This window comes from Phragmites australis, chromosome 7 (genome assembly GCF_958298935.1).
Source record: "Phragmites australis chromosome 7, lpPhrAust1.1, whole genome shotgun sequence".
NCBI lineage: Eukaryota > Viridiplantae > Streptophyta > Magnoliopsida > Poales > Poaceae > Phragmites > Phragmites australis.
In genome coordinates, this window is record NC_084927.1 from 32,914,301 (window position 1) to 32,927,495 (window position 13,195).

At 52.7% G+C, this 13,195-nt stretch overlaps 1 protein-coding gene across 1 annotated transcript; it reads right to left on the reverse strand.

Moving 5' to 3' along the window:
• Positions 1–9,336: 9,336 nt before the first annotated feature.
• Positions 9,337–12,770, reverse strand: LOC133923632 (helicase sen1-like). The gene is given in 7 exon segments (XM_062368912.1): positions 9,337–9,837; positions 10,002–10,072; positions 10,074–10,183; positions 10,346–10,661; positions 10,742–11,881; positions 11,976–12,485; positions 12,633–12,770. Coding segments are annotated over 7 exon segments (2,544 nt in total). The 5' UTR covers positions 12,747–12,770; the 3' UTR covers positions 9,337–9,554.
• Between the last annotated feature and the right edge of the window lie 425 nt (positions 12,771–13,195).

Genomic DNA, 13,195 nt, shown 5'->3' on the forward strand with positions numbered 1-13,195 from the left:
GGAAGCATCCTGGGGAGCTGTAGGCCAGTAGAAACCTTGCCGGAAGGCCTTCCCGACCAGCGTGCGGAATGATGCATGGCCACCGCACTCGCCCTCATGGACCTCAGCGAGAAGCTCGCCGCATTCTGCCCGGGTGATGCATTTCAGGAGGACGCCGCCTGCGCCGCGCCGGTAGAGATCCCCATCTACTATGGCATAGCGTTTGGACTGCCGAGCAATTCTTTCGGCAGAGGCATCATCCCCGGGTAGAAATTTTTCTTTCAAGTACCCTCAGATCTCATCCATCCACGAGGCATCTTGAGAATAGCCAGCAAGCGCAGCGCACTCGCCGGGCGGCGACACCCTGTCGGGGCTTCCCACTGAGGGCACCGCCGGAGTCCCCTGAACTAAGCTCGAGGTTTTCCCTTCGTCCTGTTCGGCAGGCGGGACGGGAGGCCGTGTGAGCCTTTGTTCAAAGACTCCGGCAGGGACGCGCGCACGGGAAGAGGCCAGGCGAGAAAGGTCATCGGCTAGAGTGTTGTCGCGGCGAGAGATGTATCACAGTTCCAGGCCGTCGAAGTGCCTCTCCAGCTTCCTGACTTCCGCCATGTACGCCGCCATTTGAGGATTCGTGCATTGGTACTCCTTCGACACCTGGTTGACCACCAGCTGGGAGTCTCCCTTGACCAGGGGGTGACGAATCCCGAGGCCCACCGCAGCTCGGAGGCCGGTGATGAGGCCCTCATATTCCGCCATGTTGTTGGTTGCTCGGAACTGCAACTGCACGACGTACAGGAGTTCTTCACCCGTTGGGGAGGTGAGAACCACTCCGGCCCCCGCATCTTTCAGCGAGAGGGAACCGTCGAAGTGCATTATCCAGTACCCGGGCGCATCGTGCCCAGGATAGGCAGAGATCTCTTCTTGATTGATCTGGGGAACGGGCGTCCACTCTGCCACAAAATCAGAGAGCGCCTGGCTTTTGATCACCTGGCGGCTGACAAAGTGCAGGTCGAACTCCGCCAGCTCCACCGCCCACTTGACGACGCGCCTGGTGCCTTCTCGGTTCCGGAGGATGGGCCCCAGTGGGTACGTGGTAACCACCGAGACCTTGTGCGCCTGAAAGTAGTGGCGCAACTTCCGGGAAGCGACGAGCATGGCATAGAGCAGCTTCTGGGCTTAGGGGTACCTTGTCTTGGCGTCTCGGAGGACTTCATTGATGAAGTACACCGGTCACTGTACACGGCGGGCCTGGACTACGGCTTCACCCGAGGGCGTGTCACAGCCCCCGAGCACGGCGGTGTGGTCGGGGCTGGCCGAGTGCGCGGGCTCGACTCCCTGGTCGGGAGGAGCCGGGTGCTCGGGCTCGACTCCCTGCTCAGGAAGAGCCAAGTGCTCGAGCTCAACTCCCTGCTCGGGAAGAGCCAAGTGGCCGGGCTTGACTCCCTGCTCGGGAGGAGCCGCGAGAACCAGAGACTGCTCGGGGGCGGTCGGGAGCTGGGACCCAGCACCTTGCCCCGAGCACTCATCACGCTCCACCACCAGTACTATGCTCACGACCTGAGGAGTGGCCAAAACGTAGAGCAGTAAAGGCTCACCCTCGGCGGGGGCGACCAGTACGGGTGGCGAGGTGAGATACTTCTTCAGATCGCAGAAGGCCTGCTCGGCCTCCGGCGTCCAATTGAAGCGACTGGTCTTCTTGAGGAGTTTGAAGAGGGGGAGTCCTCGCTCCCTGAGCTTGGAGATGAAGCGCCCGAGGGCCGCCATGCAGCCGGCGAGGCGCTGAACTTCCTTGAGTCGAGCCGGGGGTCGCATCAGCTCGATAGCCCGGATCTTCTCTGGATTAGCCTTAATTCCTCGGTTAGAGACCAAGAAACCGAGGAGCTTGCCCGCGGGCACCCCAAAGACGCACTTCTCGGGGTTGAGCTTCAGGCGGGTAGTGCGGAGACTATTGAAAGTCTCGGCAAGATCTTCAAGCAGGGTGGCTCGGTCTCGGGATTTGACCTCAAGATCGTCGATGTAGGCCTCGACGTTGTGGCCAACCTGCGAATCAAGCGTGATGTGGATAGCGCGCTGGAAAAAAGACCCAGCATTGTGCAAACCAAAAGGCATCGATACATAGCAATAAGTCCCCATCGGAGTGGTAAAAGAAGTTTTTTCTTCATCCTCTACGGCCATGCGAATTTGGTGATAACCAGAGTTTGCATCTAAAAAAACTAAAAGATCACACTCCGCAGTTGCATCTACAATCTGATCTATGCGGGGTAAGGGAAAAGGATCTTTTGGGCAAGCTTTGTTTAAATCGGTGTAATATACGCACATGCGGAGCTTACCGTTGGCCTTCGGGACGATGACTGGGTTCGCCAGCCACTCGGGATGGATGACTTCTCGGATGAATCCAGCGTCAAGGAACTTACTTACTTGCTCCCGGATGAACTCCTGGCGCTCGGGCGCTTGCCGCCGGACTTTCTGCTTCACCAGCCGTGCGTCCGGGCGCACAGCCAGGTGGTGCTCGATCACCTCCCTAGAGATCCTGGGCATATCAGACGGCTGCCATGCGAACACGTCGACGTTAGCTCGGAGGAAGGTGACGAGCGCGCTTTTCTATTTGCTACTCAGGTCACCGCCGATTCGGACGACTTGGGAAGCGCCTTCGCCCACCACGACCTCCTTCGTAGGAACGGAGGCGTCGGCAACGAGTCAGGGTTTGGATGAAGAGGGTCCCGGGCCCCCTAGATGACCTTCGACCTCGGCCCGAGCTGAGACCAAGGCCGAGTATAACTGCTCGGCGCAGGAGACGGCGCTGCTGGTCTCAGCGGACACGGAGATGGGGCCCGCTGGGCCCGGTATCTTGACCGTGAGGTACGCGTAATGGGTGACCACCATGAACTGAGCGAGCGCCGGGCGACCGAGGATGGCGTTGTAGGGGAGGGGGAGCTCCACGACATCGAAGAAGAAGTTCTTCGTCCGAAAGTTGTCCCGGCTCCCGAATGTCACGGGCAACTCGACCTGCCCGAGGGGCAGGGAGTGCCCGGGCGTCACCCCGTAGAAGGGGAGCGACGGCTTTAGGCGCCTGGAGGGCACCTGCAGCTTCTCGAAGGCCTTCCGGGAAAGGAGATTCAGGCCCGCGCCCCCGTCGATCAGCACCCTGCTGACCTTCACGTTGCAGATGGTGAGGGACACTACCAGGGGTAGTCACCCCACGCCTGCAGTACTGGCGGGGTTGTCGGCCAGGATGAACGTGATCGGGGCATCCGACCACTTCAGGGGCCTTGCGGCCTCTTCGCTCGGGGTCGCTGAGCACACCTCGCGCCGCATGGTCTTGACACTGCGGTGGGAGGAGGGTGTGTACGCGCCACCGTCGATGAAGGCGATGGTGTGCTCGGGCTCCTGAAAGCCGAGCTCTTGGTTGTCGGGGGAGGCTCTATCATCGTCGCCTCTGCAGGGCTCCTCGCGGTCCCTCTGGCGCTGCTCGATGAGGCCCTTGATCGTGCGGCACTCCGTGAGGTCATGTCATTTGGTCTGGTGGATCGGGCACCACTTTCCCGGCTCGGGCCTCGCAGGAGCAGGGGCCCTTGCCGGAGCGGGAGCCCTTGCGGGAGGTGGAGCCCTCGGAGGGGCTCGGGCAGGAGCCCTCGAGGGCGCGGGTCGTCTGTCGGCGGCCACCCAGCATGCTGGACGGTGGTCAGGCTCCTGGACTGGCCCAGGGGTAGGGCCTTGAACCGGCTCGACGGGGCTAGCCTCGCGCCTCCTTCTCTTTTCCTTTTCCCGCCTGTCGGAGCGGGAAGGACCAGCTTGATCGGTAGCGGGTTGCTCAGGGTGCAGAGCATGCCAAGCCCGAGCCTCCGCCACCTTGGCGCACTTGTCGGCTAGTGCGAAGAGTTTCGCGGTGGTCTCGACCTCGTGCGTGCCTAGCTTCTCGAGCATCCACTCGTCGCGGACGCCCTGCCGGAATGCGACAATGACGGCGTGGGGGGTTATCCGCGGGATGGTGTTGCGGACCTGGCTGAAGCGCTGGATGAAGCGCCGCAACGTCTCCCCCTCCTGTTGTTTGACGGTGTGGAGGTCGCACTCCAGGCCGGGGCGTGTGAATGTGCCCAGAAAGTTTGCCACAAACTGGTGGCAAAGATCATCCCAGGAAACCATGGACCATGGGGGTAAGTTCATAAGCCAAGAGCGGGCAGAGCCCCTCAAGGCGATATGAAAGTAGTTGGCCATCACCTTCTCACTGCTGCCAGCCGCTTGGACAGCAGTGGTGTGTATCTGGAGGAACTCGACGGGGTCGATGGACCCGTCGTACTTCTCCGGCAGTTCTGGCCGAAACTTGGTGGGCCAGTTGACCCGGCGGAGCTCGGTAGGGAAGGCACGACAGCCTGTGTCGTACCCTGCTGTGCGGGCAGCACCCTTGGGCGATGAACGCCGGTGAGCCGAGGAACCCCGGCGGCCATGGGCCGGCATGGAGGAGGCCTGGTCCTCAGCTTCGGCCTCATACCGGGACTCCCGCTGCCGTTCGAGGGCGACGCGCGCATCTTCCACGGCCCTCCGCTCATTGAGATGCAAGCGGAGGTCGTGGGCTCCGGTTGTGGCCAGGGGGCGGCACTCCGCCTGGAGGCCCCCCGACCAGTGTGACCGTCACCTGATGATAGGCCGATCTTAGCTGCACCGCGGTGGGAGGTAGCGCGGGAACTTTCGACCAGCACCTGACGATGAGCCGTGCCGACCAAGGCGGCCACCTCCTGGAGCCAGCGGCCTTCCGGGGTTTTCCCCGCCACCTAGACTGGCGGGTGCCTGAGGAGAGCTTGCGCCGCAAGCAGCGCGCTCCCAGGACTGGCATCGCCGAAGGCGAGCCTGCGCCGCAACGGCGCCCGGAGCTGCCCAGACGTGGATCTGGCGGCAGGAGTTTCTGCCGCCTGCTGAGGGTTAGACGGTGCACCAGCGACGGCGGCGGTGGCCCTGCTGGGCCCAGTGCCTTGGTCCCCCTGAGAGGGGAACGCCGTGCGCGCGGACCGCGGCTGCTGCTGGGAAGCAGCAGCGATTGGGGCCTCCTGAGCGAGGGGCTCCATTTCCTCACTGGAGCTGGAGCCGGTACGCCGGAGACGATGGCCACCAGCCATTTTTTCTGCAGAAAGAAACAAACAAACAAATTCAGGGATGCAACCCCCCTACCTGGCGCGCCAGCTATCGGAGGGTTAACTCCTATCGCAGGGATCCTGAGGGACCCCTTTTTAGAGATTCGGCCGGGGGGATGATTCTGAATATGCTTGCTGGAGAAATAAATGGATATGAATGCAATGGCAAGTGGCGTGGAATGATATGGTGCGGAATGAAGTAAATGCACTGGGGGTTTAGACAGGTTCGGGTCGCACGGAGGCGTAATACCCTACTCCTGTGTGGATGCTATAAATGCCCTGAGAATGTCTCTCAGGAATGAGCTGGTTACAAGAATGTCTGTCTATCCTAGAGCTTTGAGCTCCTTGTTCTTCGGTGGTCACGGCTTCTACGCTTGTACGAAGGTGTTCTTTGAGTCTCGGCGTCTGTGTGTTTGCTCTTGGATGCGATCCGATGCGATCTGATCCGATGTGATTTGTCCGTGCCTGCCGGTGGGCTTAAATACCCGCCGGTGGTTGCGTGCCCTGAAAGGTAGGGTACGAGTTCTGAGGCGCCATAAATGGAAAGGGCGTCATCATGGCCTCTGCGCGAAGTGACGGAGGTTGAAAACGCGCCACGTGCCCAGTCATCAGTCGTCATGATGGCGCTGGCAACGGGCGCTGCGGAGGGGGCCCACCGGGCAGCCGCAGAGCGGCCCGATGTGCCCGCCCGGTCTTGTTCACCTGCCACAGCAGCGCGACAGATGGAACGCCTCGAGGCTCGCGATGTTATCCCGAGGCGGGTCGGATGGCGCGGGATGGGACCCGTGCATTAAATGTCCCCACGCCCTTCTGTCAGAATATGGTAGGAACTGACACCGGGCGTGGCGGGAGTAGTTGGAGGTGACAGGCCATGCACGCTCTTAAATGCGGCATCGGGCAATTCACTGGCTGACACCTCATCGCCGGACCCCTGTGGGGGCCACTGACGGGGGGCTTCCTGGGTCGTCGGGGAACCGAATGCTCGGGGGTCACTGTTCACCTCCCCGTGCACTCTCTCCCGGCCTTGACTGTACGGATCCTCGGGGAACCGAGTGCTCGGGGGCCGCTGCACGCAGCCTCAAGCACTCTCTCCCGGAACTACCTTCCTTGGGTCCTCGGGGTACTCGGGTGCCCGGGGAGCCACTGCTCGCAGCCCCGGGCACACCTCTTCCGGTACTCGGTTCTCCTGGTCACCGGGAGACTAGGGTGCTCGTGGGTCACTGTTTACCTCCCCGATCACTTAGTCTTTGCAGATCATCGGGGAACCTGGGTACTCGGGGACCACTGACTATGGCCCCGAGCGCCCTCTCCCGGAACTTAATCTTTTCGTACCTCGTGGAGATGAACCCACGGGAGGGCGCCACGTGGCGGATTGCTAGCCTGGCCTCGGGATTCGGGGACCGCTGGTTCCTGATTCACCGACACCAATAATTATCTATGAAAATAATTCTACATGCATTGCTCGAATGCAAAAAGGTTACATAAAGAGCAATATAACCAATCATATTTCACCTAAATTGTTCTATCCTCATAATGGGGAGATAAAAATCTTACAAACTAAATCATGTGATAACCTCGCTGATTTATTCTCTAAGTCCTTACTAACTTCCATATTCCAAAATATATTAATGGAATTGGTATGTGGTGATTACAAGATTTCAAGGGTTCAGGGGGAGTTAATCCCTAAATAATAACTTGTTCATATTATATTACACTCTTTTACTTTATGAGTTTTTCCTATACGATTTATCATATAAGGTTCCCTGAAACCACCTTGCACGCTTCTTAAAACGTGACTCATAGCTATTTGCTTACACCTTAAGTAAATCTTCCGATGTCGACGCGTGTCCTCCATTTTGCGATCTTGACTGCCGGTAAGTCTGTCCCACTCCTGATCCCTTATGCCGTCTTGTCACTTGCATCGATATCCCTTTCGCTTGACTTTGTCAACACGTCATCTTCATCATCCATCTCATGTTTTACTTGACCTCCATGTGTACAGTTAGGATCATCCTTGACTCCGCCCGGCCTCCTTAATCGTCCGGCACCAAGCACTCTGCTTGGCCCCAATCATCCCGTCGTCGGTAGCCAAGTTGCACCCATCACATGCACAACACAAGACAAGTAAACACATATCTCCAACTCCATTTTAAGTTAGCAAAATCTCTGTTACAAGAGACATCAATTAGAAAACATGAATGCCGAATATTCTGGCGTACACTCCTCATGCACGCCGGACTATCCAACGTGTGCAATTCATCAAACCAGCCATCTTGCAATCCTCTCTGTAAGAAATGTTCCGGCATTTACACCTGACATGTTGGACCATCCGGTGGATGTATCATGTAAGAAATTCCTAAATATGAATCAAGATCCATTTATACCTTGGGTTGATGATAAAAAGATATTGAACCTAAAGTTTTATATCTTAGTGCCATCAAAGCACTCATGTATCTTGCAAATTGCAATAGGCCAGATATTGCATTTGTAGATAACTTGCTAGCTTAAATAGCGCAACTCCAATAACGCCATTAGTCGGGAGTCAAAGAAGATATCGACAAATATCTTTATGATATCAATGATCTAGGTTTTTATATCACAAAAATCAATATACGACCATAGTGGGATATTCAGACACTGGCTATATAACAGATCTCCATAACGTCATATCATAGACTAATTTCATAGTGATATAGCCTTCTCATAGGAGTCATCAAAACAGATTTCAGTGGCAACTTCCACCTATCATTCTGATACATCACATACATATGTATAGCTTCATAAAATAATAAACCACATACAACTATCATTTAATATTGATTCCATTGAATCACCAATAATTATCTATGAAGATAATTCGGCATGCTTTGCTTAAATGCAAAAAATTACATAAAGAACAATATAACCAATCATATTGTTCCTAAATTGTTCTATCCTCATAATAAGGAGATAGAAATCTTACAAACTAAATCATGTGATAACCTCGCTGATTTATTCTCTAAGTCCTTAACAACTTCCACATTTCAAAATGTATTAATAGAATTGGTAGGTAGCGACTATGAGATTTGCAAGGTTTAGAGGGAGTTAATCCCTGAATAATAATATGTTCATATTATATTGTAATCTTTTCTTTTATGAGTTTTTACTATATGGTTTCTCATATAAGTTTTTTAACAAAGCAATATCTACACAAGATCATATATCGTATCTCTTTTTTTTTTCTTTCGGAGTTTTTAAAAGAGGTATCAAAGACATACCTATTGTTCTCTAAACTCACTTATTAGTTTTCTTTTTAAAGTTTTTCTCGTATGAGTTTACAAATAGACAATAATCAATATAAGATGTATTTTTTCTCCTTATTTTTTCACTGGGTTTTAAAGGAGTTTTAACGACATATCACTATTATTCCTCCTATTTTTCAATAGGTTTTTCATAGGCTTTAATATGATCTATAGATCATAATTATTGTTCTCTAAACTCATCAATGAGTTTTTCCTATCTTAGTTTCTCATATTAGTTTACAATGAGACAATAACCAATATATACCATATCATTTTCTCTCCTTACATTTTTTCATTGGGTTTTAAAGGAATTTTAAATGCATATCACCATATTATTTTTTTCTTTTTTTCTCATAGGATTTTAGAGTAGTTTTTAACAAGAAGTTTACAACATGACAATTGATCAAGGCGGAGTATTAGAATTTTATTACAGTTAGTGATCAATTAGTAAATAGTTGTTTTCATCGAAGAGATGTTCTTGAGTGAAGGGACTTTGGATCTTTTCATTGTGTCCATTAGAGAGAGACATGTCTCTCCTATGACACCCTACACCCTTTCATCATATATATATAAACAATTCATTGAATCAATACAAGATATTTCACTCTCTCTATCTCTCTACTATGTCTCTATTCTCAATAATTATATTAGCAAAAGCACAAGATATTTATGTACCAAACTGATCAAAACCAACGCTGTGGCACACCAAAGTTTTTTTTCTTTTTTTGAGAGGGTATAAAAAGAACGCACACTATCTACACACTCAACACACATTATACGTGTGCGCATATATGCACATGCTAAAAAGGAATTGGAAGCCTAGAGATCTCCAGTACGTAAAAACGTGCCGTACCACTAAATACATATATCTATTAAGAGAAAACCCCGACAAAACATCCAGATCCGATCAAGAATACAACCCGGAGCTTGTAAGGTGCACAACTGCACCACAACCACCGCGCCACATGGGCGTTCTCCAGAATTTCCATGTTTCGAGAAACTTGGCACATCAAAGTTACCGAGTCCCAGCTAAGAAATACTTTAGCATGGCACGTCAAATTCAAAATCAAATTCACCAACCTATAGAAGCAGGCATTTGAAAATCACCAACCAAAATGACACACCTACGGCTACGAGTCCCCAGTCCCCATTGCCAACTGCAGCCTCTTCACTCTGCTAGTCGCAGGGAGCCCAGGGAACCACAAATGTCGGCTTCATACACGCAGCACGCCGGGCGCAAGTCAACATCTGGATCAACCGCTGCTGCGTTCCATCCATGTTCACAACCGGTCGGGCCAGCGCCGCACGGAGGAGGAACGGACGACGAGACGCCCGCGCCACCGTCCCAGTCGAAGAAGCACCGCCGATCCACAGCGTCCCGGACCAGCTCTCCCCAGATGGAGCCGCTGCCGCGCAAGGTCGTCGCGTTACCAAGGATCCAGAGGCAGTGCCTGCAACCAAACGATGCAGCAGGTGGGCGTCGTGGAATGCTGAATGCAGTGGCTGTTTGATTTGCCTCTGAACCGAAAGCCAGGGCGTGTACCTTGCCCTCGTAAGAGCGACGTTGGCGCGTCGGAGATTGGACAGGAAGCCGATCGATCCTGCACTGTTGGACCTGACGGTTGACAGGATGATGACGTCTTCTTCGCTGCCTTGGAACCCGTCCACAGAGTTAACGCGCAGAGCATAGGGGATGCATGGCCTTCGCGTCCCCTATCTCCCGCTGAATTGCCTCCACCTGTGCGGCGTATGGGCATATGACGCCAACAGAAACTCCTTGCCGAGTGCTCCTACAAGCTGCATGGTCAAGAGATGAAAATGAGTACGAACAGGGGACATGCTAATCGATGCCATGAACTGAAAGTGGACCATGATATATCTATCTATTTCAGTAACATTTTTCATGTGTAAGAAATGAAAAAAATCATGATAAAAACTGTGAAATATATTGTTCGGTACCTTCTTTGAGATTATGCAGTATTTCCATTATGACAGTTAGCTCGGCCATGTTTCGCTTGCTCCGGCCAGGATGTTCCCTTCCATCAATGTGGATGAATGAGTATGGCCCAAACATTGCTCCTTGAAGGTAGCTACGCACATGCCTCTCCTGCGTGACATTCGGGCCATCCAAAATTTTCTTGTTGTAAAAACTCAAGTTTGGGAAGATGCTTATGGAAGGGTGCATCCTGTACTGAATGTTCAGAAGGTGCTTCTTCTGTCCCGGTAAACTTAACCTCTCAAACAGGCTCCTGCCCAGTAATGCTGTATCTGCAACCTGTAAAACATGAAATTGCTCGAGCTGGAGGACATAACGCATTTAGGGCAGAAATGAATTTGGGAGGAGAACCATTGTACCTTGCTTTTCACAGTTGCTGGCAGCTGACACTCATCTCCAATAAGAACAGCATGCTTCAGTCCAGAGAGTTGCAATGGGACGAGGGACTCGCATTCCTTCAACTGCGCTGCCTCGTCGATGAGAAGCAAATCTATCCTCTGACCGTTCAGCTTTGCCGAGCCAGACACGGTGCAGAAAATAAGGGAGGCGCTTACAAGGCAGAATTCCTTGATCCTGAAATAAGAGCGTGTCACAGGAAGTTCCAGGTCCCGGATAAGAGTTCCTGTCACGCCTACAATTGCAGCCTTCTGTCGCATAAGTTTTTCAACTAACTCTGAATTGCCCACTGCACCAGCTGAATCGTCGCATTTCGTGTCACTCGTAGTCATGAAGACATCCACCGCGATATCATTTCCTGCAATCTTCCTATCAAGCAGCTTGCTAAAGTTTTCGAGCATTTTAATTAGTGAAACAATATTCTTGTAATTCTTCTCCAGAACGATGGTCCTAGGGACGTGAGACATGATTGTTGTGAAACATTTGCTCAGCATCTGGAATATCTGATGGAATCTTGACCTGACGAAAGACGACTCTAGTAATTTTGTTCCGTCTTTCTGCAAGCAAGCTCTGTAGTACTGAAAGCTCACGGTTTTGGGTTGTCCCAGGAACAACTCTAGTGAAACAAGGCACTGCCTCCAACCCGTCGCCGGCGAGAAGCACTTCTTGAGCTTCGTCACGCGAGTGTCCAGAAAGATCTTGCTCAGGTCACTGTCGATGGACATGCGTTCCCTGTTTCCGAACAATAGCAGATCGCCATGGCGCCCTCCGTCGGCTGGGGAATGCTGCTTCCTCAGCGACACGACACGGGCCGCGACCTGGCTGATCGCGGTGTTCGTCGGCGCGCACGTCAGGACGCGGCATTTGATCTGGCTCGTCAACAGCAGCAGCAGGAGCACGCTGATAGTCTTGGTCTTGCCCGTGCCGGGCGGCCCCCAGATGAGGCTGAACTTGCCCGCGCCGTTGCGCTTCGTCGCCGAGACGCAGCTCAGTACGGCGTCGGTCTGCGAGTCGTTGAGCTTGAACGCAGACAGAATAGCCGAGGCGTTGGCGCCGGTTCCTACGGTCTCTGGGCGAGGAGAGGAACCATGAAACGATGTGCTCTGCTGATGAAGAGGGTCAGCCAGGTGAGGAAAGATAATAATGCAAACGAAAATGCAAGACGTGCATACTGCAGAGCATTCGCCACGTGCTTACCATCGCGTCGCCGGCGACAAACTTGACAAGGCCAGCACTTCTCTTCACCGCGGCGTCGTAGTCCAGACACCTCCAAATGCGTACGTAGGGTATGAAACTGAGCAGGCTAACAGCGAAAGCGTAGGAGTTTGCTTCGTCGATTTTCTTAGACGCTCTGATCTCAAAGTTAAACTTATCATCGCTGGCATTCTTTACGTGAGCGAGGCAGTACGAGCCGCCGTTTCTCGCGAGCTCGGACGGGCGGCGAGGCGTCGCGTCCGTGAGCATGATGATGTCACCGACGAATGGGGAACGCGCTTCACGGCGGCGGGCTACGGTGACGCGATAGAGCATGGAGTTTTTCGTGCCCATGATCTTCGGAGCCAGAGACCGTATTGACACGGTCGAGGAGTGGCTGGGAAGTGACTCCAGGTTAGAGCTCATCTCTGCTCGCATCTCCTCCAGCAGCGGGATCCTGAACGAGTCCAGGTAGCCCTCCAACCCGAAGAATCTGTCAGGTATCGTGTTCACCTGTAAGAGCATGCATGGGGCGCGTGCCTGGTCAGGTCAGCTTGCTATAACATGCAGCGATCAACAATTTAGAGCAACCAGTACTAGAAGCCAAGAACATAGAAATAACGCGAATGATCTAGAAGCAAGAGTAAGTTGATGCGGAACCTTATCTCTGAAGAGGTCCTGGTTCAGGACATCTTGGAGGGACCAAGAGAAGATGAGGTTGACGAGCTCGTCGTCCGGCTTGGTCGCACTCCTGCCACCGTTTCCCTTACCCATCTTCACGACCCAAACCTACCAACGTTTCCCCGGAACCAAGCCAAGTCGTCTCAGAATTTTTGCTAGTGCCTTAGTGGGTAAGTTATCAACTTATCATACTACTATCAATGACTTAAAAAGTATCCTAAAACAATGCACCGTACGAAAAAAGATGGCAATGCAAGTGGAACCGGATCGAATCTCTTTGCTTTGCCGTCATTTTTGAGAAGGGATGGATTCTAAATCAGTTAGCGAAAGCACATAAGGTATTTATCAGTTAGTTTGAAACTTGTGTGTACCGAATTGAAAGGAGTGATCTAAGCCAACGATGTGGCACTCCAAAGTTTCTTTTTTCCGAGGAACGTGGCACACCAAAGTCCCCTAGTCTCAACCAGGAAATACCTTAGTACGGCACATCAAATTCACCGACATGTAGAAGCTGGCATTTGAAAATCACCAGCCAAAATGGC